General features: G+C 39.4%; 1 protein-coding gene across 1 annotated transcript; it reads right to left on the bottom strand.

Moving 5' to 3' along the window:
• Positions 1 to 59: 59 nt before the first annotated feature.
• kctd1 (potassium channel tetramerization domain containing 1) lies at positions 60 to 22,782 on the bottom strand. Its single transcript, XM_079584767.1, has 5 exons — positions 22,280 to 22,782; positions 6,247 to 6,437; positions 4,099 to 4,243; positions 3,538 to 3,843; positions 60 to 1,044 (listed from the first exon to the last, which is right to left on the bottom strand). The coding sequence occupies exons 1-5, from the start codon at positions 22,286 to 22,288 to the stop codon at positions 880 to 882; spliced, it is 816 nt and encodes a 271-aa protein (XP_079440893.1). The 5' UTR covers positions 22,289 to 22,782; the 3' UTR covers positions 60 to 879.
• Between the last annotated feature and the right edge of the window lie 3,714 nt (positions 22,783 to 26,496).

Here is a 26,496-nt window from a genome sequence, read left to right as displayed (position 1 = left end):
CTTGTAGGCCTACTTTCTGTTTTAGACATATTTTCCAATGTATAAACAAGTCTTGGTGATTTTTAAAAACTTTTATTAACAATATCACATTACATTCTTCTCAAACCTTAATCTCATGGATTATAAACCAGTTGTAAGTGTAGCCAGACACTGTAAATTTATGGACAAATTAAAGAAGAAAATGGTGTATGTGTGTAAGATTAAAAGATAAATTCTTCTGACTGGCTCACAGTTTTTCAATTTTAACCTGTCTGCTAAAATGTTAATAATGAAGAACAGTGGTGGAAAGAAATATACTTTTTAATGAAATCTTTCAGATCATTCAGTTTCATTTCTGTGTTTGACAAAATGAGGATTCATCTAATCATTTGATCCTCCAGAAACCCACAGCTGTGGTTTAACCTTTATGTGTGTTCATGTCTTTTTCTAATTAGAGCTGATATTCCTCTCTGGTGTGATATGCTATTTATGAGAGAAACACTTGAAGATCATCAGCAACATAAATCATTCATCAAACAACTTATTACATAAGTATGGCAGATGAAATTCTTTACAGGATGTCATATATAGAGTCTAACATCCTTTTCCACTCAGCTGTCATGGTGAAGACAAATCCAGCAAAAGTGCAATCTGGCGGTCTTGAAGTTTTAAAACAAACCCTCATAAAGAGAATCAAATATAGGCCTATCAGTGTGGCCAGAGAAGTTCAGAAACAGTTCTTATATGATTTTTAAGCAATATTTTTTTCTTATCTGAAAGTGTTTATTTAGGGACAGTACCAATGAAAAAATGTCTCTTAGGATTACAACATAAATCAAAACATCCCTTATATTCAGTTAAAAATACCATATCCAGTTTATTGTTTGTCAGAGCGGGCAGCTAATCCATCGGTTCCTGTTTGATTCGAATGACGGAGGTCGTGACCCCACGGTGACTTCGTTTGAGCTCTCTCCTCAGAACGTACTCACTGAACTGGGTTGAGTCCACACCACCTCCACAAGAAGCAACAATCTCAAAGCCTCGTTGCTGCAGTCGCTCCAGAACCTGATGAGCACAAAAATGACCAAACACACACCAAAGCGTTATCTTTTCTAGTCAATATATCATATATCAACCATATATCAACAGTCCAAAGAATTAATATACACTACCGTTCAAAAGTTTGGGGTCGGTACAATTTGTAATGGTTTTGAAGGAAGTCTCTTAAACTCACCAAGGCTGCATTTATTTGATCAAAATGTGTTTTTCCTGTAGTTATGTAGTTCAAAACTGAATTTTCAGCTGCATTACTCACACAATCCTTTAGAAATCATTCCAATATGCTGATGTGCTGCTCAAAATAATTATCAGTGTTGAAAATAGTCAGTTGTGCTAATATGTTTGCAAACAAAATGTTTTTCATGATTAATTGATGAATTATAAAAGTTAAAAGAAAAGCATTTATTTGATATAGAAATATTTTGTACCATTATAATTGTCTTTACTATAACTTCCCTCGATCAATTTAATGTGCCCTAAAACTGGATGAGATTAAGCCTTGTTTTCAGAGAATATCTTGAATTAATCTCTAAATAATATGCAAATAAATGAGCTACTTATAAGATGTTTTAAATCTTTTTGGAGCTTGAAAATGATCATTGTATGAAAACAGAGAAAAACAACAGCATAGAGGTTTGGAACGCCGAGTACATAGTGACAGCGTTTTCATGTTTGTGTGAACTATCCCTTTAATTGAACACCCCTGGCACAGAATCACTGCCGTCTTCAGTTAGAAACACAACACAGCAAAAGTGTTATAAACCATCTGTCCAGCAGCTCTCTCAACTGAATCAAATGAGATACTTAAACCACGTGCTTATTCCGTCTTTCTTTCTGTCTGTCTGTTTCTCCCTCTTGCGCCGTTTCTCCCAGTCGTGCAGATCTTCGCTCCACAGAACTGTGAGATCACATTCCATTAGTGAGCCTTCAGGATGTGCCTTCCTCTTTTGCTCTCCAGCGCTGCGTCACTAAATTCCCCTTCACTCTCTCCCTCCATCTACAGTCTTTCACCATCCTTCTCTTCTGGGTATTTCCTTCCCCACAACCTCCCATTTACAGGTCAAAGTTTCTGTCTGTCTGTTCTCTGTGACTTTCCATCATGCTTTTGTCCTTCAACTCTCTTTTTCTCTCATTTTTCTTTCCTGTCTTCTGCCTCTGCTTTTCTCAATCTCCTGCTTCCATTAGTGTGACGGCAAGTGCCAGGGGCCAAAAGATTTAATAAGCAAACAGGATTAGACAGCCTCTAGACACACACACACACACACACACACACACACACACACACACACACACACACACACACACACACACACACACACACACACACACACACAAATGTTTACAGAGAACAGTATAGGAAAAATTTTGCTCATATTGTACATTCATACCGGACATGAATTATTGGCCAGTGTTTATAGTTTCTAATGCTAAATCAACTAAAGCTCCTGGATGTCGTTTGCAGATTGCAGATTTCATTTAAAGTGGTTACATGTGGTGTAAAAGTACAAAATTAAATGTTCCTTGCACTGTAGATAAATTATAGCGAGTATACACATCTTAATAATTATCTAAAAGAAAAAAGTATACTGAAAAAGTTTAAGTATATATATATATATATATATATATATATATATATATATATATATGTGTGCAATACATGATATATATTCACACACACACACACACACACACACACACACGCACGCACGCACGCACGCACGCACACACACATATTTGTAAAAATTTATGTACACAATATATATATATATATATATATATACACACACACACACATCTATATATATATATTTTTATAAATAATTAATTATTATTAATATAACAATTACATATCAAATTAATATAATTATTTTTAAAATACCATAATACTTTTGGGCAGTCATACCACATGACAACCTAAACTAACTTTGCCTTGCCATAAAAAGTGTAAATTATCAGATATTTTAAGAGACTTATTTGCAGTCATGTAAGGGTCCTCTCTATGATATATTTTGTATATATCATAGTTTTATATATTTTTTCCTGCATCTTGGTCGCACTGCATGACTTTGATTAGCGGACAAAAGTTTAACATTTATTATTAAGCAGTCAAGCAGGTTTGTTATTTTTTTAAAGAAATAATAAAAGATTATGCCAAACGACTTAACGTTTATAATGACTAGAAGGGTTAATTCACCCAAAAATGAAAATTGATAGGGAAGAAAGCTCACAGATTTCAACAAAAAGATCTTCATTTGTGTTCCGAAAATTAACGAAAGTTTTACGGGTTTGGAACGACATGAGGGTAATTAATAACATAATTTTAATTTTTGAGTGAACCATCTCTTAAAAGTTCTTAACTTGCAACACTCATGAATCCTCAAACAGTAAAAAAAGATAAATGCTTCATAAAAATTAACTAAATAAAAAAACAAATGAACAAATGTACGAACAAACAAACAAACAAATGCGATTGCCAGGCGTGTATAAGGTGTTCCGCACCTGTACAGAGTTGAGGTGGCAGTATCCGTTTAGAGGGAAGCGTATGACGTGAGTGGAATCGTGGTTCCAGCCTGCGTTGACAGAGTTGCACATGACGTCTCCTATCTCTGGGAAGATGTCCTCGATGAGGGCTTTATCGCCGCTGAGCGTTATCCTCTCTCCCAGCTCGGGGGCCACACGCACTACCACACACTCACACATGCGTGATGTGTACCTAGAGTCCTTCTCAGAACGCCAGCGCTCCAGCTCGGCCTGCAGAGGCTGCAGCTGGAAATACCGGGCCTCCTCGTACAGCAGAGAGTAGTCCTACACACACAGATGCACAGAGAGACTGAGATTTAAGGAACGATTCGCCTAAACATGAAAATTCAATCTGTATTTATGGCTGTTACGATACTTTTATTGTGTATGGATTCTTCAAAGTATATGTTTTTACTGTTTCATGAACAAAAATGCACATTGGTTCAGAACAACATGATCGTGATTATTAACTATTCCTTCATTCTTTAAAAGCATCTATATAGCAATAATATTGATGCATCATCAGATTTAAAGTCCTACCTTAAATTCATCTGGGATGAGCAATTTTGAGGTCCTGAGGAAGTTTAATATGTAGCGGAACATGTGTCCATCCCGATCTATAAAATAATGCTGCTTCAGGCTGTCCAAAACGATCGGCTCTGTGCCATCAAACAAACGGCCAATCCTGAGAGAGGAACAGATATTGAAATATTTAGATGTAACCAAAACAACAACTTGCTGTCCTAGGTTTTTCTCTTGTGCAAACACCCATACATTTCCAAAGATTGGAAATCTCTTATACTAACAAAGGCTGCATTTATGTGATCAAAATACTGTAAACATTGTTATAATGTGAAATATTATTACAATTTAAAATAAATGTAATGGCAAAGCTGAATTTTCAGTCTTCAGAGTCACATGATCCGTCAGAAATCATTGTAATATGCTGAATTGCCGCTCAAGAAACTTTTCTTATTATAGTTAAAAACAGTTTTGTATTAAAAATATATATTTTTGTGGAAAATGGGATAGTTTTTTTCCCCTTCAGGATTCTTTGATTAATAGAAAAATAAAAAAACAGCATTTATTTTAAATCTAAATCCATTATAAATGTATTTACTGTCACTTTTGATCAACTTAATGCATCTTTGCTGATTAAAAGTACACTATAAAAAAAGTAGCTTACTTACAATTTTAAGTACAATCAACGTGGATGTTTTAAGTAATTTCAACTTAAATGACCTTAAACTGACTTCAAAAATGAGTTGAATCTTGTATAACTTATAAAAGTTATAGCAATGTAAAACTTATTGTTGTCACAACTTATTGATCATATAATATTTTAGTGTATTGAAAAAAAGTCTTTAGTATTTTTGTTTGAAATACACTACAAATGTTGTCATGTGAAATTAATATATAATGATTTTTATAAAGCCCAGTCAATGGACTGATTTATCATACCTACAGTAATATTGGAATCACAAATGTACTGCATTTTTCATGCATCTAAAGAGATGTCAAGTTCGCAGAATACCCGACTGAAACAATCACGAGGAACATTGTTGTGACTAGCTGGTACTTGAAAGAACTACTTAGCTAAAATGTTCATTAAAACCCATCTAACATCATCTGCGTGTGCTCACGTAAACACACGGCAGTGGATTTTGACAGTACTTTCGGTCAGCACAGTCTGGTTAAACCGTCGCCTGCATCAGCATCATGGAGGCCATGGCTGGAGGCGGCGGCCATCATTGCTCCTGACGGCGCAAATGTCATCGTCCAGCGCCCTGTTCCTTTCTCTTTGATGAGTGCGTTGTCATATTGATGTTGTTTGGGATAAAGTAGCCAAAGGCCGAATGGATCTGTCACTTATGCCAATGCCTTTCTCTGACACATCTATATGACAAAGCCTATAGATTATACCAGACTGTGTGGACCCTATATGAGAAAATATGTGTGAGACATATTTCTGTGCCACTGTAAAGGACAGTGGGAGGCGGAAACCGTGTGAGACATGTGAGCAGTTATGAGATTGGATGCTAGTCTGGCTCAAAGCGCTTCAGGCTCCTTTTGGCCTGTGCTCTGATGTTTGACTCAGTCAGCAGCTACAAGACAATAATGCTCTTTGGCATTGCAGAAATATACCGGTCAGTGAGCTAATGAGCACAGACAAGACACATACACATACACACACACACAAAACACACGCATATGGAGCAAACACACATCGTGAAGGACTTGTGTGTGAACAGACGTGTTCAGAGGATGACATGTGTATTTAGAAATTTTAGGCTGACTGCTAAACGCATTAGATGGCAGTGGAATAGATGTTATTCAAATGGGTAAAAAGAACACCTTTTAGTTTGAACACCTCCCTGCATCTATTACACTACTACACTGTCCATCTCTCTTTGTTTTGCATCTGTGTGTGTGCAGTGGCGGCTGGTGGGTTTTAAAATAAAGGAGGCACACAAAATATTAGCGGTCAGATTTTTTTAGCTACTTTAAAATGTATTTATTTTTAATCACTTATAAGTCCTAGTCCTAGCCTATCACTTGAAGCACGTTCAGTCGTTTAGTGAAGCTGAATGCTGTAGCCTATATCCAAATAGCCTATATCCAAATTTTGGGTAGGCTGTGCCTCCCTTGACTTCCCTGACAAGCCGCAACTGTGTGTGTGTAATTTACCTGGACTCTGGGTATTTGGTTAATGTGGACAGGCTGCTGGTATACATGTGACCCCCCACGTCAATGTGCACCGGCGCGTTGGACTTTGTGAGCTGTGCAGGTGTGGGGATGCCAGCTGTGCCCAGCGGGGAGACCGGCGAATGTGCCAAGATAGGCCGGGTCGACATGCCCACACTGTTGCTGCGATTTTCCTGAGAATAAACAAACAAAAAGGATTTATGCATTCGGGATTGTGAAAAGTGGACATTTAACATACCAGAAGTAGGAGAATATAACTTTGGAGCTATATTTTTTTAGGAAAGTGTATGAACTTTCTATGATACTTTTATAGAGACTGAATTTATTCATCAATATTTGATTGGATCATGAAAAGTGCCCATTGAATGTACCAGGATGGAGGTGGTTGAAAGGGAGGGGTTGAAAAAGTAACTTGGATTTGTAACGTCAATTGAAAAGGAAAGACATTTCAGTGGCAAAGCAAGTTGTTACTGCCTGTCTAAAGCAGATATGCCAAAATAAGGGCTCACGGGCCAAAGTTGGCTTGTGCAGACCTTTTATTCGGACCGCTGTGTCATATCACAAGAGGGCAGAAAAAAGGAAATTAAAACATCAAATAATTCAACATCAAATTATATTTTTGTTTGAAAGGGATCATTCACCTAAAAATGAAAATTGTGTCATTAATTACTCACCCTCATGTCGTTCCAACCCCGACATTCAGAACACAAATTAGCACCATTTTAATGAAATCTGACAGCTTTCTGTCCCTCCATTGACAGCTAAGCAACTACCACTTCCAAGGCCCAAAAACCAGGTTGCTGCTGGAAGAAGTGTTAGTGAGGCCAGTAGGGGGCGCTCACCCTGTGGTCTGTGTGGGTCCTAACTCCCCAGTATAGTAATGGGGACACTATACTGTAACAAGCACCGTCCTTCGGATGAGACGTTAAACCGAAGTACTGCCATTAAAAATCCCAGGATGTCCTTCGGAAAAAGAGTAGGGATCTAACCCCAGCATCCTGGCCAAATTTGCCCATTGGCCTCCTAATCATCCCCATTGTACTGATTGGCATCACTGTCTGCTCTCCACCAGTAAGCTGGTGTGTGGTGGGTGTTCTGGCGCAATATGGCGGCCGTCGCATCATCCAGGTGGATGCTGCACATTGGTGGTGGTTGAGGAGATTCCCCCTTCCATATGTTAAGTGCTTTGAGTACCCATACAAGCACTATATAAATGTAATGAATTTAAAAAAGGTATATACATCATTAAAGAAATCCATGTTACTCACTCAATTTTATAAATCGACGCGAGTGATTTACAAATTTACCATGTTTTTTGTTTTTGTTTTTTTTTGGGCACAAACAGAGCACTCACATCACTTCATAAAATTGAATGAGCCACATGTATTACTTTTAATGATGTCTTTACTACCTTTTCGGGCCTTAAAAGTGGTAGTTGCGGAGGCTGTCAGTGGAGGGACAGAAAGCTCTCAGATTTCATTAAAAAGATCTTCATTTGTGTTCCGAAGATGAACAAAAGTCTTACGGGCTTGGAACGACATGAGGATGAGTAATAAATGACAGAGTTTTCATTTTTTGCGTTTGTATTCTTGCATTGAAATGTAGAGAAAAAAAATACATTAAAGCTACACTGTGTAGGAATTACTCCCATCTAGCAGTGAAATTGTATGTGACTACCAACTTAATATTACTTTCTAGCCCCTCCCATTCCGAGGGCGTTTTAACTCCTACGGTGGCCATATTATTTCAAATCTGCCGGCAGTTGCGAGTAATCTCCCCCTCGCATTCGTCACGGTGCCACTGAGTGTAAAAACGCGAAAGGCGAAGCTTGAATTTCCAGGTATGTCCCTCTTTGGCTAATGTATTTTCAAGATGGAGGCGCAACATGGCTTCCGCCCACTCGAGCAGCACACCCGTATATATTATAAATGGCAGATTCAACGCTTGCGAGAATACTTGATTAGTTGGTAGAAGTAATTATACATTAATAAACACATATAATTTTGAAAGAACAAAGTGGTTTTTGCTAAGAATCAACAAAAGAAATTACACAGTGTAGCTTTAATATAACATAGTTGGATATAATGTATTTTCACATTTTTCAGTCCATGACCCTCAATCAAGTTTGATTTTTGGCCCTTTCAAGGATTGTGGACCACTGTTTTTTTTTTATATATATTTTTTAGAATACAATGCGTCAATGTAATGTACACAAAAGGAGTCTGTGCAAGTAAACATGTGACTTGCATTTCGATGTCACTAGCAGACACCAAAGATAATTCCTGGTTCCCGCACACACCTACAGCCTCTTTGGCCTCAAACTCTCGTTGCCTACTGTCAGAAAACAGGTAGTTTGGACACTAGAGTGCCATTTTAAAAATGCCACAGGACAACAGTTTTTACACACTTTTGGGAATCAACCTTTCAATTGCTTATAGCAGTCTCTGCATACTAAACTGGAATAACAGGAACAATTTCAAGCAGCCTCTTCATTTTGGTTAATGTGTGTGTCATGAGCGTGGAATGGGAGCGCAGTGCTAAATGTTTCACGACATAAACACAGATAATCACTTCTACCTTGACAACTGTTACAACAAATTAAATTGACCCATTATGACATTAATGGTGACTTCGCTGTCAGCACTGAACATCATTACAGTAGCCACAATCTCATTAGCCTCAGTAGGGCCTCGTTTCATGGGCTTCACCTGACATAATATCAGCTTGTGCTTGGAAATAAGTGTTTGCTGAATCTCTATGGTCGCTCTCTACCGAGGCACAATGAAACAGCCATGGGCAGAATTTCCTTTAAAGATGAAAAACAGAAAAAAGTAAACGGTAACATAAGTACACTTGTGTACTTAGCGCAATATCAATGCATTTTTCGCCCAGAGTGGAGTAATGCTATCCGAGTCGACTGTCTTACAGAATGAAACATGCGGAGAGGAAGAGTTCGACAGACTGGCTTTACACAGCGACCTGAAAAACAAGCATTAACCCTCGGTAACACACAGAACGTGCAAGTAAACATGTATCCAGGCCAGCACATTAAAGCACTAATGATAAACATCTCTGGCACAAGCGGGCATTTTGGCGGGTGCAGTTTTCTGATGGTGGCTGAATGTGTTATGCCTCCGGGGAGAATAACTTGGGTCAAAGAGGCATTTTCTCATGCATCATTTTTTTAAAGCCTTTTATTTTCTGGGTAATGTTATATACATGGTGTAAACAATGAGGAAATGAGAGGATGGGTTGGAAAATGTTTGCCTTTATTTATTTGCCAGAGACTTTTGACAAAAATAAATACAGTCGACTTATACACACACACACATTACAAAAGTAATATGTGCCTTAAAGAAAAAAGCTAGTCTGGTGAACTGTGCAGTAAATAAATGCAACCCATTCATTGCAAATAAGTGTTACATGAATAAAAACAACTTATTCCACACTCATGGATGGTGCTGGAAGCCTGAGAAGTTTGAGCTATTGGCTCTCCCATTAGCTTGGAAAGACATTGACACCAACTTAAGAAAATATACTCTGGAATTTTGGTTGCTCCAAATAAACAAGCAGGGAAGATGAATTATTAATACTGATGTGAGTTTAAATAGAGCTGAGCTCTCTAGTGTTTACGGTGACCAGGAAATGCCCATTTTGGAATATTTTTGTAGATTAATTGTAATTTGAGAGTGTGAGGCAGAAAGAGGGTTAAGATATAGAGACAGGTGAGACAAAGACAAAGACAGTTGAGACAGTCTCATGACAAAAATATGCACAACCGTTCAAAAGTTAGAGGTCAAAGATTTTTTTTATAAGAAATATATATTTTTATTCAGCAAGGATGCATTTAATTGAACAAAAGTGACAGTAAAAACATTTATAATGTTACATTTTATTTAAAGAATCCTATAATAAAATATATTGTATCAGAGTTTCCACAAAAATATTAAGCTGCACAATGATAAAAAAAAACATTTCTTGAGCAGCAAATCAGCCTATTAGAATGATTTCTGAAGGATCATGTGACGCTGAAGACTGGAGTAATGATGCTGAAAATTCAGCTTTGCAATATTAAAATAGACAACAGTTATTTTTAATTGTAATATTACAGTATTCTTGATCAAATAAATGCAGCTTTGTTGAAGCATAAAAGACTTATGAATGGAAGTGTGCATGTTAATGTAATGGTGGGGCTAAATAATGCATATGACTCAATGCTTGAGGTAAAAAGTCTCTCAAAGTTTCAAAGTCTCTGACCCAAACGTTTTACTGTTAACTCATCTCACCCACATCTCAGCATGTACAGCAAAGTACTAAGGAAGATATGAAAGAAAACAGCAAAGACTCATTTTACATCAGATAATTAGCAAGGAGGAAACAGGATATAATTGGATGTGAATGTGAAATTAATTGTCATTAAGTGTATAATTGACAAGGCTTTTTTTCCCAGGATGCTTTTTCCAGCACTTTCTTCCCCCTATAGGGGTCGCTAATAAATATTTACCCCAAACCTTTTTTTTTAAAGACATACATGCTGTGATTTTAGTGCATGGCAACTTCAAACAGAAAAGAACAGCAGAAAATACTTGAACATTCATAATGACAATATAGCCAATAGAGTTTGTACTAAAAAAAGCACAGGTATAAACTCCTGAGGATGATTCTTTTAGTGTGGTACAGCAGGTAGTGTGGCTGTTTAATTCTGATCATTAATATAATGTAGCCTAATGCAGATAAAGAACACACTACAAACAGCTCATCTCAGGCATTATATTTAGGATTCATTGTTTAGTTTTTTTGCTGGAGCCCTGCACAGGTGCGTTATTAGCTCATTCCTCTGCAGGCAACAAATGCTTTTATTTTTCACACTCACTTTCATGCTGAAGGCTGAAGCAAGCATGCTAGTGGAGCCTACTACAAAGCATAATAATAAATATTTACCAACATATAAAGAAATCAATCTTAATCACATTCCCAAATGGACCGCCAGTGGCAGATGTGCTGCTGACCCCCCGGCAAAAATGGAGATGGACTGGTTTATAAAGATAGGGAGTTCGAAAAAAAGAAAGAACAAATGCACATCTAATAACTAACTTAAAAGGTGTATTTATCTTATACAAACACTATACCTCAAAACACAGTTTTAATGCACTTAGTGCATTATTGGGGAGCAGTGGCATAATTCAAAGTTATAGGGATAGGCTAGTTCACCCACAAATTAAAATTATGTCATTTACTCACTCTCAGTCTGTCCCAAACCTGTATAAATGTATTTGTTCTGCTGAACAATAAATTGTTCCGTTGACTTCCATTGTATTTTCTCTCTCTCTCCATATGGAAGTCAATGGTGCCCCACAACTATAACATTCTTCAAAACATCTGCTTTTGTGTTCAGCAGAACAAAGAAACTCATACAGGTTTTGGACAACTTGAGGATGAGTAAAAGTTCCTGACTGATAGCACTCTTTCACAAGATAGCCCTGGTTATACAGTACAACATCATAAGAAAATTTACATTATAATGAAGAAGTAAATCTGGGATTTGCTGACAAATGTTCCATGCAAAATGACACACACAGATGAGTCAAATTGAACATCCCACGGTTGTTGCTTTAATGCGTTCATTTGCATAAATACACTTGGTGTGAAAAAACAATTGTCCTCTGACTGGTGTGATTGACAGACAACAGGGTCGCTAGTAAAACTGGTCCTAAATTGTTTAGCGCTATTCTAAGACCGTGTCACGCGGCAAAAGCGGTTTGTCTTTATGTTATACCGATGTGCTATAGACATGAAATCGCTGTTACCTGTGAGGGGAGCATATGAGGGCTCTCTCCGTTGAGTTCGCAATGAGAGGAGACTAGCGCGGTGACCGTTGGAGTGTCCGCGCGCTCCACGGCGGCGCGCGCGCAGAGTCTTTTCGGCGATGCCCCCGGTCCCGAAACGCTAACCGGATAGACGAGCGTCCGCGGGCGTTTGATCACCTTCTGCGGTTTGAGCTCGGCCTCGTCCTCGCAGTGCAGCGCGTGCTGCAGGTGCGCTCCGTTGTTGACCGTTTCCGGGGACACGTGGAGAGGCGCTAACTTTGACCCGATGCCCGCAATGCCGTTAAGCGTTGCTATGGAGACGGCGCCGATGCAGTGGTTGGTGTAGGTCTTTGACAGTTTGGCTGCCCGCGACAGCATCTGCATTCTCGTGCCCAGCAGGTTCTTGCCGATAGCTTTATTCTCGTACCAGGTCGTGTCGGTCTCGCTGCAGTGATCCCGGGGGCGCTGGAAAAAAGCCTTGCAGAGAGGATTGCGCTTCGTGAGGTACTTTACGAAGCTTGCGTAGGGACAAAACTCCGTGGCGGTCTCGTACATGCGGGGAAGATTGTCATCGTCCGTGTCGGATCTTTTTTTCGTCCAGGAGGCGGAACGAGACTTGTGGTACGGCCCGAGCGCTTTGAAGTACACAAACTTCCGTCCGTCCTCGTCCACGGCCAGCCCGAAAGAGTCCTCCTCGAGCTCGCGCTGGTTCTCCCGCCCCCTCGTGCAGAAGTACATGCAAGTCTCGAACCACACTTTGTTGAGCAGCCCGAACGGCGAGCTGGCGCTGAACACGGCCGACGTGTAGAGTTTCCTCAGGTCGGAGCGCGTGATGGCTTGCTTCTGCACCACGGGACCGGCGCCCTGCTCCTCCAGCTTGCGTATGACCGCAGCGAGCGCGAGGTTGGCGCTGCGCAGCTCGGGGTCCTTGGTGAGGTCCAGCGTGCGGCAAAAGGGGGGCTCGTTCAGGTACCGGTTGAGCGAGCTCCGGATGCTGATGAGGGAAGACTTGCTGTACAGCTGTCCGCTTTTGGAGCGCGCCTCCGCGTAGAACGAGCGCAGCACTTTGCATAGCGCGTGTTTGTCCATGCTCTCAAAGTCCGTACTTTGCGTCTTCTCCGTCAGGTATTCCCGGAAGATTCGCACCGCGTACCGGGTGGCCAGGCGCGTGTTCTCGCTGAGCCTGGAGCGGTGCATGTCTCCCTCGGGTCCCGAGTCCAAAGCGGCGAAAAGTGGGTCCTCAGCCGCCGACTCGAGCTGGTCCGTATTCCGCATAAGGACCGCTTCCTCCGTTTCCACGGCAGCAGCGCAGCTGTCAGGCTCCCCGCACTCCTCCCACTCTAACTCGGCTTCTTCTTCTGACACTTCTCCCTCTTCCCCTGTGATCTGGATCTCCTGAATCTCTTCCTCATCTTCCTCGCCCGAGCCTCCGTCTCTCTCCCGATCCCCCGACATCGGGTCCGGTTCATCATCTCTACAGCACTGGTCCCCGCTGCCAGGCATTCTCGCCATATTGCAGTCTGACAGTGTATGAGTCCCGAGGCACTGCGCATGCGCTATATTGGACCGCAGAGCTGAGAGCTTTTTGTGCGTTTTAGTGACCTTCAGCTACGAGAACAGGCACGCGCTCTTAAAGGTGCAGGGAAAGGGAGTTATAGATTGCCCAAAATGAAAACACTCATTCACACACTTTCAAACTTGGATGGAGGGATGGAGAGATACAGCGAGAGAAAGAAGCAAACGGTCAGCTATACTCTGTATTGGACTGCAGCTGAATTAAGCAGTAAATTATGTCTTTAAAACACCCACACATACACACACCTGCTAATTATTAAAGGGCTATGTAGCTCAGGCAGGCTGACTTGATTTGGGAGTTTCCAGTAGCAGCTGTGATCATGTCTAACCCTGAGGCCATCCATATACTTTCGAGTGTGTGTGTGTGTGTGTGTGTGTATACAGCCTTTTGTGTATGTGTGAGAGGAAGAGAGAATGTGACAGATGGGAGGGAGAGATAATTGATATTTCTGTGCATGGTAAGAATAATTTCAACACAGCATAAAGTGCAAGCCACGGGTCTGTGTATGCAATGATGGCCAGTAGGCAGAAAACCCTACTCTAAACAGGTGAAACTGCACAGAAAAGGAACAGTTCACCTACAAATTCATATTGTTTTATAACTTCTTTCTCACTCCAACCCCATATTATCTCAAATAATATTCTCCTGCACACTTTTTGCAATTTAATGAAAGTGAATGAGGTCTGGGACTGTCAAGCATAATTTAGCACCATATCTTAAAAGTGGTCATATGTAACAGACGTAGGCCAGTAAGAGCATGTAAACCTCACTCTCCTGTCCTCAACAGGCGTGCTACAGGCTGCAGTCTTTAGTGTCCTTGTTGGCGTGCCCGGCTCCTATACGCCGGACACCCCGGTTCAAATCCCGCTCGGAGCATGTCGAGTAGGGCCGGTTACATATACACATCTTTAAAGTCTTTAGAAGTAATAAAATACCAGAAAAAGAATAAAAGTTTACTGAAAATCTTGAGATCCATTTTTAAAGAGAATGAATAATGTCTGGTTTGAGATCGAATCATTCTTTTAAGGCAACATTTCAATGAACCAGTTGATGCCGTTTACAAAACAGAGTCAATTCTGACTCAGATCAACTCATTGAATCAATGATCCAGTTAACGTGCAGCTGAGCTCATCTTGAAATATATCGCTTATAATTTAATGGTCCATATGACTCTTGTATGGTTCTTTTGCGTCGTTTTTGAAGCTTCAAATCTCCAGTCCCCATTCATTTGCACTGCATGGAAAAGAGTGAATATTATTCAAAATGTTGCCTTTTGTGTTCCACAGAATCAAGAAACGGATTAGGGTGAATGAATGATGACAATTTTAATGTTTTGCTGAGCTCGCCTACAGTTTTTCATATGGCTTGCTGCTGATGTGACAGTGTGAGTGACTGTATTTAACTTCTGCTGTTCTGAAATACATGAATGTGTGATTTGCAAATACAGCTCAGCTGGAACTCACTGCAGACTTTCTCAGGCTGGAGCAGATTTTCATTTTCCTCGCAATAGAGGCTATTGTATTGTAAACGGAGCCCCTCTGAAATGCATCATATCAGGGCTCACTCAAATATACATTGATATTTTTATGTATGAATGATTCTAGAGTACTCCGGATGAAATTGCTTTTGGCCATGTTAATCTCTAAATACAATTTATTTGGCAAAATATGCCAGTTTTCATTTGAGTCATTAAACTAATACAAGATCATCCTATATGAGTGACCTTGATCAAGAACACATTTGTGCTTCTACATTCACGCCTCTCTCCTCTCCCCTGTGTGTGTGTGTGTCGTGAGAACCCCGAGGCTACCATTGTCTGAGTATGAACAGCACAGAGCTGAGGTTTGGCTCTGGAGAATAAGGCAGATGTTTGTCTCCGGCGCTGTGCCTCCGAGAGAGGCAACGCATGAGGAAGCGGATTTTAGAGCTCAGTAGGGCTCAAAGCTAGAGGAGGGATGGAAAAAAAGCTCTATTCATCCATCAGCAAATCAACAGCGATCATCTGACTCATTAACTAATACGGCCAGAGTCCTTCCATAGTCTTGTGAACATTTCTTTAAGGAAAATATATGGGTCAGTAGCTAATAAGAGCGTCTATGATGGAAAATGTTCATGCTATTTTAAAAGAAAAGTTTAAATAATGAGTCTAACGTGTCATGTGGCGTAACAAAGTAAAACAATAAAAGTAAAACTAATTACATTTTGCTTAGACCTTGAATACAATGTATTTATATAATAAAATATAATATATATTTAAATATGTACAAGTAATTTTTTAATATTTTATAAAGTAAAAAAAATAAAAAATAATAATATAATATATATACATATTTATATTTATATATTTTTTTTTTTTACAAATATCATGAATTAATTCATAAATATATAGTTTGGAAAAGTCACACGACTCACACCCCATGACATTTACGACTGGACCTTGCCTTGTCATAAAAAGAGGGGTCCTTTCTATGATATCATTTCCTGTTTTATTTTTCTCTGCTAGTTTGCACCACGTGATTATACTCAAAAATGAGCCTTGAGGTGTTTTCTTTTCTTTTTTGACTTCATGCCTTCCCTCCCCCCAAAACAATGAATTATTATTATTATATTTTAATACAGTAGGCTGTATTAAAAGTCATGATTGTATGTCTGAATTATATTGTCTTCTTCTTTTCCCCAGAGGGAAAAAAAATCATGTCATTGCAAGTACCACGAATAGAACTTTGAGAATAAACAATGACAATGAACATTCTTGCAAAATCAGAATTCAGTTTTGTAGTTCATTTTAATCACTTGCTATAAGCAACACATATTTTGGGGCTTTTCACACTTTTAACAGTGTTCTGCTCCTGGAACCCTCCAGCATGAAACATTTAGACGTCTACCTCATCTAACACACCAGATTCAAATCTCTGCTCATTATTAGAGAGCTCCATGACCTGAAAGAGGTGTGTCGAAAGACCTCAAATGTGCAGCGCCGAGGTTCGCGGTTCCTTGGGAGAAACCCGGCATAAAGTCCCTCGCCCCGAGGCCATAATGCCAATATAACAGGACGGTGATCTCTGTAACTCGAGTCCTCGGGTTTACCCTCTGCTAGAACTCAACCAACAGCCTTTGTTAGAAGCCCGAATCCTTAATCATTAAACTACCCTCTTTTCGCACGGCCGAGGTAACGTTGGACCCGTATCCCATTTCTCTCCTCCGCACAGCACACATATATCCCTGTGTGAGGATGAGCCTCCATTTTGAAATGAGAGACCTCTCTTCTTTTGTCTCATTCTGTCATTTCTGCCCACAGGCATGTCACCAGAAACAGCTCTGACATCTCTCAAAGGAAAGAGAAGGAGAGAGAAAGACAGAGCGAGAAAGAGAGAGTGAGAGCAGAACAGAAAAAAAAAGAAACACTCCTTTCCACATTTTAAATTCTCGTTAGCAGAGCCCATTTCACACCTAGATACCCAATTAGCAATTAGCAAAGCTTTAAAGTGCAGTCCTGAGCCGGGCGCCCTGATCCCGGCCTGATTTGTATGCGCTTTGTGCAGATAGCGATAAGAGAGAGGCTGAATACATGTATAGTTTTAAATTTAATTTCATAATCATTTGCATGGCAGGGTAGCCTGCAGGCGAGAGGGAAAATAACATGCCCACTCTTCAAAAGGGAGATCAGGCTCGTTACATGGCTGTGCGGAGGATTGGAGAGGGGCTTTTTATGTGCAGGCAGGTAATTTGTTCCCTGACTAATCTGAAGAGATAGAGAAGTTCAGAGGAAGCACTTTTTAAAAAACAGTGTGAGCGCAGCATCACAAATCGCCTCTACCTCCGAGGCTTGGGAGAGAATGAAAGCGAGCGAGAGAGAGGAACACCAAGGTGCGATATAGCTGAACTTACTGCCAGAGCCCGAGGCTGACAAAAAAAAAAAGAGTAACTACTGAATGTGCGAGTGTGTGTCTGGGTATGTACGGCTCGGAGAGAGAGAGAGAGAGAGAGAGAGAAACCATCTTTAAACACACCAATGTGGCGAGGCATCCGGTGTGGGAGAGATGGAAATCAAATCGAGCACCTGTAGTATACATGACGGTCCTCCCTGACCGCTGCTTCAATAATGCACTGACTGGAGTATATAAATTATAATAACATGTGTCTAGCACACAGACTGTTGAATCACTCACACACACACACACACACACTCACATATATATATATATATATATATATATGTATATATATATATATATGTGTGTGTGTTTGTGTGTGCGTATATGTGTGTGTGTGTGTGTGTGTGTGTGTGTGTGTGTGTGTGTGTGTGTGTGTGTGTGTGTGTGTGTGTGTGTGTATATGTGTATATGTGTACGTGTATGTGTGTATGTGTGTGTGTGTATACAGTGCTATGCATAAGTTTAGACACCCATGCTAAAGTTGACTAAAAAGAGGAATAAAAAATCATCTTTTGGAAATTGAACTTAATGCCTTAATTTAAAAAAATAGGAAAAATCCAACCTTTAAGGACACCAATTTTCTTTGTGAATGAATAATGTATCGTAAATAAATAAATGTTCTTCCTTAAAATACAGGGTGCATAAGTTTGGACACCCCTATGTTAAATTCCCATAGAGGCAGGCAGATTTTTATTTTTAAAGGCCAGTTACTATATGGATCCAGGATACTCTGCATCCTGATAAAGTTCCCTTGGCCTTTGGAATTAAAATAGCCCCACATCATCACATACCCTTCACCATACCTAGATATTGGCATGGTTTTATTTCAGTTAGCCTAAAAGCTGGTTTAATTTGCATTGAGAGATGATCTTATGGAAAGTACCCCATGCCAATCTCCAGGTATGGTGAAGGGTATGTGATGATGTGGGGCTATTTTAATTCCAGAGGCCAAGGGAACTTTATCAGGATGCAGAGTATCCTGGATCCATATAGTAACTGGCCTTTAAAAATAAAAATCTGCCTGCCTCTATGGGAATTTAACATAGGGGTGTCCAAACTTATGCACCCTGTATGTTAAGGAAGAACATTTATTTATTTACGATACATTATTCATTCACAAAGAAAATTGGTGTCCTTAAAGGTTGGATTTTTCCTATTTTTTTAAATTAAGGCATTAAGTTCAATTTCCAAAAGATGATTTTTTATTCCTCTTTTTAGTCAACTTTAGCATGGGTGTCTAAACTTATGCATAGCACTGTATATATATATTCAACAGTCTGTGTGTTAGACAAATGCTAGACAAATGTTATCATCATTTATATCTATTATAGTTTTTTTATTAATCATTTGAATATGTTTTTATATTTACTTTTTCATTGTACTTTTTTGTTTTTGTTTTTTTTGTCATTGTTTGTTTTTGTCATCTTAAATATTTATATATATTTTTTTATAAATTTTATGCATTTATGTTTTAGTTATTTTACTTCAAGTTAAATGTAGGCTATATGAGAAATGTTGCTTTGGGATTTAGCTGAACTAAAATAAGTATATATTTTTTTAATTTTATATATTTATTTCTCAGTTGACGTTTATTTTGTCATGTTTTGTTATGGTTTCAGTAGCTTTAGTTCATGAGAGTAACCCTGGTGCTGGCTGGTTCCCGTTTAAGTCGGCCCATTAGGCTACAGTTGATTTCACATGTTTGTGGCGCAGGGGACTCCGAGAGAGACGGAAAGATGGAAAGACTTGCATGACATCCCGCCCTTAATCTTATCCATATTCATGGGTGCATATGCAAAGTATGGATGTGTCGGAGAAGCGCTGAAGACAGACTGAGGATTAGTAACCTGTGTTTGAGGTGATTCCAAGCTCACATTAACATGTTGAATATTCTACAAGAATGAGTCAGAAAACTCGGCAACTCTGCCCTGTCCGTGGGCAGCAATTCAGCTCGCTGCGTGCGATCCATTGTGTGCAGTTTTAGTGGGTGATGGTGTTCTGTGCAGGAATGCTTGTGTTCTCTACGAGACCAATTACATTTGTACTTTATGATCCCCTACAGTTATACAAGATTCCTATACCAGATTTAACAGATGAGGCTGTGTCGTCCACATGCCGATTCTGTCTGTCCAAAGCTTTCTCAGGAAAGCAGCAACCTTCATTTCTACAGGTCAAATCTGGCTATATGCGCAATTTCACCCCACAAGGGGCTGGTTTTACAGCCTGGGCTTTAATTAAGCCAGGATTAGGTCTTAGTTTAATTAGGACAAGTAGCTTTTATAAACTTGCCTTAGAAAAAACATTACTGGTGTGCATCAAGAAAACAAACAATGGCACTGACAAATTTAAAGATAAGTCAATGCAAGTTGCTTTCAGTTAAAGACAGCTCAAACATGCACTTTAGTCTGAGACTAGGTTAAGCCTTGTCTGTAAAACCAGGGGAAAGTTCCAAAAGGCATGTTTTGCATTGATACCCCATAGGATCCGATTTCGGTCAAAGAACCTTTTAGTGAACCGTTCTTAAAATTACTGCTTTTTTCTTAGTGTGAAAAACTTTTTTTCATAATCTAAGGAGTTCACACTTGGCATGTTTTGTTCGATTAAAGTCGACATGAAATCAAAATTGACTAATTTACTTTGTTAGCACATATTACTAGTCTTGTGGTGAACAATTAATCCGTGCAAGTTAATAGAAAGAAAAAAATTGTTTGCCGTGGTAATCTTTAATCAAAGTCTGAAAAGTTACTTCCGGTCTGGAATGGCGTTCCTTTTCTGATAACGTCAGTTTGACGGCTTGGGTTGAAAACGCTTAACCACTCCCTCAAACCGTTACTCTGCCATGAGCTGAGATGGAGAGGAGGAGCGCTAAAGTAAAGCCCTTCCCTCTGTTCAATATTCAGTTTCACTTGGAAATACGTCACAACACTGGAGAAAAGTCGTTTGCAATTTCCGGTTACCGCGGACTTTAAGACAAACCCTGGTGTGAGTGCCCTGTTAGTGCGGTTCGTTTGATTAAGTGTGAACGCTGCCATCTATATCCTGGTGCTGAAAAGAAGGATCTCGGTCCACTTCCAAACAAACTCTGGTGCGGTTCGGATTAAATATGAACGCAATACACACCAAAGATATGTAAACGAACCAAAAACCGGACAAGATGTCACAAGATGCGACCCTAAAAGTGCATTTAGCCCAGCACATATTGTTTTGGATGTTCGATAAGTTAAATATAGGCTATAATAAAAGCCGACCAATCAGGATGTGAACATATCCCTATTTGCCCTTAGGTTCGGTATCTTTAGGTTTGCCATTGAAATGCCTAATGTGAAATTGTAAACGCAAAGCGAACCAGGACTAATTTTTTTTTGGTCCGGACCAAACAAACCAAGCGAACCGAACTAAGTGTGAACACACCCTAAACTAAAGTATCCTTTTTCCATTATAAAGAACCTTTTGCACAATGGAATGGAATTCTTTATAAGTGCATGACCAGTATTCACATAGCATGATAATTTCTGAATGTTGAATTCTGTTTTGTTAATCACGTATGTACAAAACGCTTTCACACAGTATAGGTGAACAATCCCAGGATGATGTACCAATGGACACTTTGCTATCCCGTAAGGCAACATGAGCTGAAGAGCCCTGAGATTAAAAAAATGTGTTTAAAAAAAAAATCAATCTCAGGGTGTGTTTTTTTTCATCGCATGTATATTGTTGCACTGACAGATAGATAGACAGATAGATAGATGGATGGGTGGATGGATGAATAGACAGATAGCCCCTCTAGTCACGTGCACACTGCATAGTACACTATTCCCGTTTTGATGACAACCCTTGGCCAGGTAACCTAATTAGACGTATATCTAGACTGAAATGTCAGGTGACAATTCCACACACATCCACTTGGACAACAAATGCCAATTCCACGAGCTGGTAGCATGGCATCACAGCTGTAAGCCAACAGAACACAACTTATAAGATACGATACACCGGTCAGAGAATACATTTAAAGTGAATAGTAGTGCGTCAATCAATGCACTTAAAAGGCGATTCCATTGTAACATGCGCACGTGCGTCTTGTTCCTCTCGCTCGCGCTCTGAGCGTGCAGCAGCTGCATGGTGTTCGGCTACAAGATGAGAATGAAGGAATGCTCGACTTTAAACATCGCGGTTAAAAATAGCAACCGCCGCTAAACACACACGCAAAAAAACAAAACAAGAAAATCATCCTCAGCCACATTCAAAAGTGTAGCAAATGCGTGAAAACGCACTCTAGTTGCGATCAAGCCTGCCGTTTGACAACCACAAAGTCGGAATATCAAGGCAGCCGCTGTGTTAAAGAACGACTTTCATAATAGCTTTCCACAATCGCCTCTCATTTAGAGAGCTTGCGACTTCACATCGTATCACATCGCGAAACCTAATCGAGGACGCCATTACAATATCAGTTAATTATTCGAGGCTACGCTACAGAACAGTTTTATATGTGACAACGTAAACTGCTCCAGGTGTCTTTTTGCGCTGCCATTACACATATCGGGAAGCGACAGGATGTAAACTGGGAGAAGATAAATATTTTTTTTTTGTCCCAAACGCGCTCATCCTCTGGCACATGCGTACATGCAGCTGCGCTCTGAAGACCCACTGCCTCTCTCTGTAGAAAAAAACCCCACAAAGCCCAATCTGGCGCTACTCACCTGGAACATGGGACATCCAGCGACGTGTCACCTCTCCGTGTTTGGGCTCCTGTCCGCGCCCCTTGCTCAAGCGCTGAGGAATGGAGCCCAGCTGAAGCTGAATTCACAGAGAGTCGCTCCAGGGGTTTCACAACCCCTCTGGGCCAGACCCGGATAGAGAAAGAGAGAGAGAGAGAGAGTGCGCGCGCTCTCAAACAAACGCCCCTGCAGATCTCTGCTCACTTCAGAACAACTAGTGAATTAACCGATCACAAGAGTGAGCTAGTTGTAATACACATAAATGTGCAGTTTCTCTTATTCTAGGATGTAAAAGGGGGGTCTGGTGATTTTTCTGCGTAAAACAGTCGTCCTCCTTCCTACATCTTGCAGCGGGGAGGCAGATTTGAATGGTTATGATTAGTTTTGATGGAACGCTGCCGCAGGCGCTTCCTGCAAATGGATGGTGAGTGCGCGCACGGGCGCGCTCACAGAGGGGGAGAGGGCCATTACACAGATTGAAACCTATATCACGACTATACAAAACCTGTTAAATTTGTGATATTGAAACGTAGTGGAAATTAACCACATTTCTAAAAACATGGTTTTTAAACGTATTATATGATTTTTATTATAAAAAAATTTTTTAAACCTAATTTTGCTTAGCTTTAAAACATTGCAAAAGCTAAATGTGCCATTTTGAGTGCAGTTTCTATAACATGATTTCTAAAAATACTTATCCGTTTCATCTAACTGGAAAGGTCATGGAGATTCGTTGTTTACAATGTGTGAACTCTGCATGTCATTGTTTTTGGCAAAATATGAACTTTGAACCAAAGTGAGTTTTTTTATCACCAGTTTTGGTGTGACTCGCTAAATATGTTTATTGCATTGGAAAAATAACTCAATAAAATGGCTTATTCATTTAATATATAGGCCTATTCACTCACACACTGAATGGCTGTGCCATTCAAAACATTTATAAAATCCACAATTGATGTTGAGATTCTAGGCTATACCTATTACGCATGCTAAGAAAAAAAGGATAAGGAACTGGGAAAGATGGTAGAATAGTGAATGGCAACAGGACATTTCAAATCATTGCACACACACACACACACACACTCAGCCCTGAGGCAGGAGCATTATGGCTGACTCCACTGTTCCAGTCTTTCTCTATGGAGACAGACTTTACCATCAGCATCCTATCTTTTAGTTAAACAAATGCAGCCTTCTTTCTTTCTTTCTTTCTTTCTTTCTTTCTTTCTTTCTTTCTTTCTTTCTTTCTTTCTTTCTTTCTTTCTTTCTTTCTTTCTGACTGACAGAAGAAGTATAGAAGGTATTAATCTCAGTCCATTCTCATAGAAAGTGCTGCCACTTTTGCGCATCTCCTGTAATAAGACACATCATTTATCTGCCTGTTCTCTTCGTTGAGTGTTTGAGAGAGATTTTAGCACGTGTCAGTCAGGAACTCATGGCAAAGAGAGCGAAGGTATAAGGGAGTAGGTGTGCTGCCTGCGAACTGCGCGGAAAAAGTGTGTTTGCATATGTTTATGTGCGCGTGTGGCACCTTCTCAGTTCACTCCAGGCACTGTGAGAATCAAACAATTTCATGCAGCGAGCAGAAGGGGAAATGAACTGAGCCGTGAGCCATAATAAAATTATCCAAATGTTATTATGGCGCCGGCTGCCTCTGTCCTACTTTAATACACATTTCAGATCCTCCGGGTCTCCTGCTGGCACTAGCCCTGCTGAATAAATCAACATTAGCTTATGTCTAAATTATTAAGGAAGTGACTTAGGCTCCTGTTTATTGTATAAATTATTAGGAGGGTGAAAGTGTTAAATGCTAGATTTGCCATTTAAAATTCAAAAATTCCCTAAGTAACGGCTATTTCTCGGAGTTTCCGCATGGCGTGCTTGTGTGATGCATGTGCACGTGCGCATCCCCGCGAGAGAAGAACTGCAGACAACGAGTGTTTGCGGGAATGTGTGTAAGGATCCCTGGTGTTAACATGGTAGGGTGATAATGAAAATGTCATTGCTTTTCGTTTTAAAACCTTAATTAGCCTGTGAAATGTTGAAATATTGATGGTCCCTTTAACACATTCTGGAAACGTTACATCTAAACTCCGAGTTAGAGTTTTAAAAGGCCTATATTAGACTGGTAGGGTTAGAATAAGTTGACATATAGTTGCAAAGTTACCATCAAAAAGAGTTAGCAGATCAAGCAGACAGTGTAATACTCTTATGAGAGTTAGTTGACATGTAGGTCCAAAGTTAGGCTATACAGCATGGGTTGTGTACAGTCAACATAATGTTCAAAATTGACAATCAAACTTTCCATTGTGCCTATGACAACACTCCTTCCTTGCCTCTTGTTGTTTAGTGCTTATTTCAGCCCACAAGGTCAAATAAAAAATGATTTTGTTAGAATATATATTAAAAAATGAAATAGCACAATCTGGACTTGAAGTAGGCTATGATGATGTTATACCTATTTTATTGATTTGTGCTTTCAGTCACTCATACAGTTTCCTTAAAGGTCAATAAGCTTTGCACAAGAATGCCTCTTTTAGCCCTTAGACTATTTGTGTGTCAAAAACCATATGTGTGTCACACTCAGGAAGATCAGAATGACACACAGCCCATCACTTTCATTTGTCTCCAGGAATATTCATCGGGCTGCTTAATATTACACAAAACACCAGTGTGAGCTTGCATGAATATTCATAGTCAGATTGTTTATTGGTTTTAGCCTCTGGCTTCAACTGTCACATAAAACTTTTGTGTATGTGCATAAACACATTTTTGTATGTTTTCTATGTGTGCATCAGTCTTACTGTGCTTTTGCAATTTTCATCACTTGTTTTGGGGTTTAAATAATGTCTATAATGACTTGAGTCTGTGAAGTTGGATTAACACACACACACACACACACACACACACACACACACACACACACACACACACACACACACACACACACACACACACACACACACACGCTTTGATGCTGGTATAGTTTGGGCAGCTTTATGTGCGTTGTGATGGAGAATCTCCTTTAGTCACATGGGAAAATAAATATTTTAACAGACTAACTGCTGAGTTTTTTCTTTCTCCAATTAATTTAAATGGAGCAATTAAGATTTAAATTTCCATAAATAGCTGAGGGAGGGATTGAAGAGTGGAGGGCTGCCTCTGTTACAGTCAAAAGCCTTGGGATTAACCACCTTCTTAATTATAAATAAAAATATAAAAAATTGCACTTCTTCACTCCCTCCCATTCTGATTTATACATACACACCATGATGCAGCCTTTAACCAATGAATTTACAGGATTTTCCCATTATTTTCTCAGTTGTATGGGATATGGATATTCAAAAAAGAAATCACAAAAATGCATTGCAAAAATAAAGAACAAATTATTGCAAATTATTATTATAATTTTTTTTACAGCTGAACATAATTAGAACATCATTATATTCAACACAAATTCACACAACTTTTTACATTTTTATGAATTTACCTGTTTTTTAAGCCATGAAATCAAACAATATTAAAATGATTAAAACAATATATACAGGCTTTTTCATGACTACACACACACACATTCCGTCTAAGTGAAAGAAAGGGAGTGTTTTAAAAGTGAAACTGAAAAGTAACAGGAGAGAGGAGCTAAACGGTCCCCGATACAATATTTCATAACAAAAAAATGCTGGTACTTATCGCCATCAGATAAATAATTCTGCTCAGCATTACTGGAGTGGAGTTTCCGGTTTACGACGCAGTTTAAGGGTGTGCTGCCCTCTGCTGGTAAAGAGATGTGCATGCCTGCTGTAAAAGGAATTATTATGGAAGCCTATTATTTTTTTTTAACTCTGTGGGTAAATTGGGCTTCTGTAAGAAATTCCAGTTATTTTTCTTTAATATAATATAATATAGGCAAATATAATATAATATAATACTCCAGTTTTCAAATTATTATCAAACAATTAATTTAGATCACTTGATTACATAAATAATTGTATGCATCCAACACATGGCTAAATAATCAATCAGCCTAAAATAACGTAATTACAAGTTGGATATGAAAGAACTGACACAATAGGACACATGTTCATGTTTTGTGTGCATGTGTCGAAAAAGTCATGCATTTTAGGCTAAAAAATGAAATAAAAGTCATGCAGGGGTACAATTATACAGATTTCTGACAGCGACATTCAAAGACATAACATCAA

This window comes from Phoxinus phoxinus, assembly GCF_949152265.1.
Source record: "Phoxinus phoxinus genome assembly, chromosome: 16".
In the NCBI taxonomy this organism is placed as follows: domain Eukaryota; kingdom Metazoa; phylum Chordata; class Actinopteri; order Cypriniformes; family Leuciscidae; genus Phoxinus; species Phoxinus phoxinus.
Note: the sequence above shows the minus strand (reverse complement) of the source record. Positions and strands in the feature narration are given on the sequence as shown.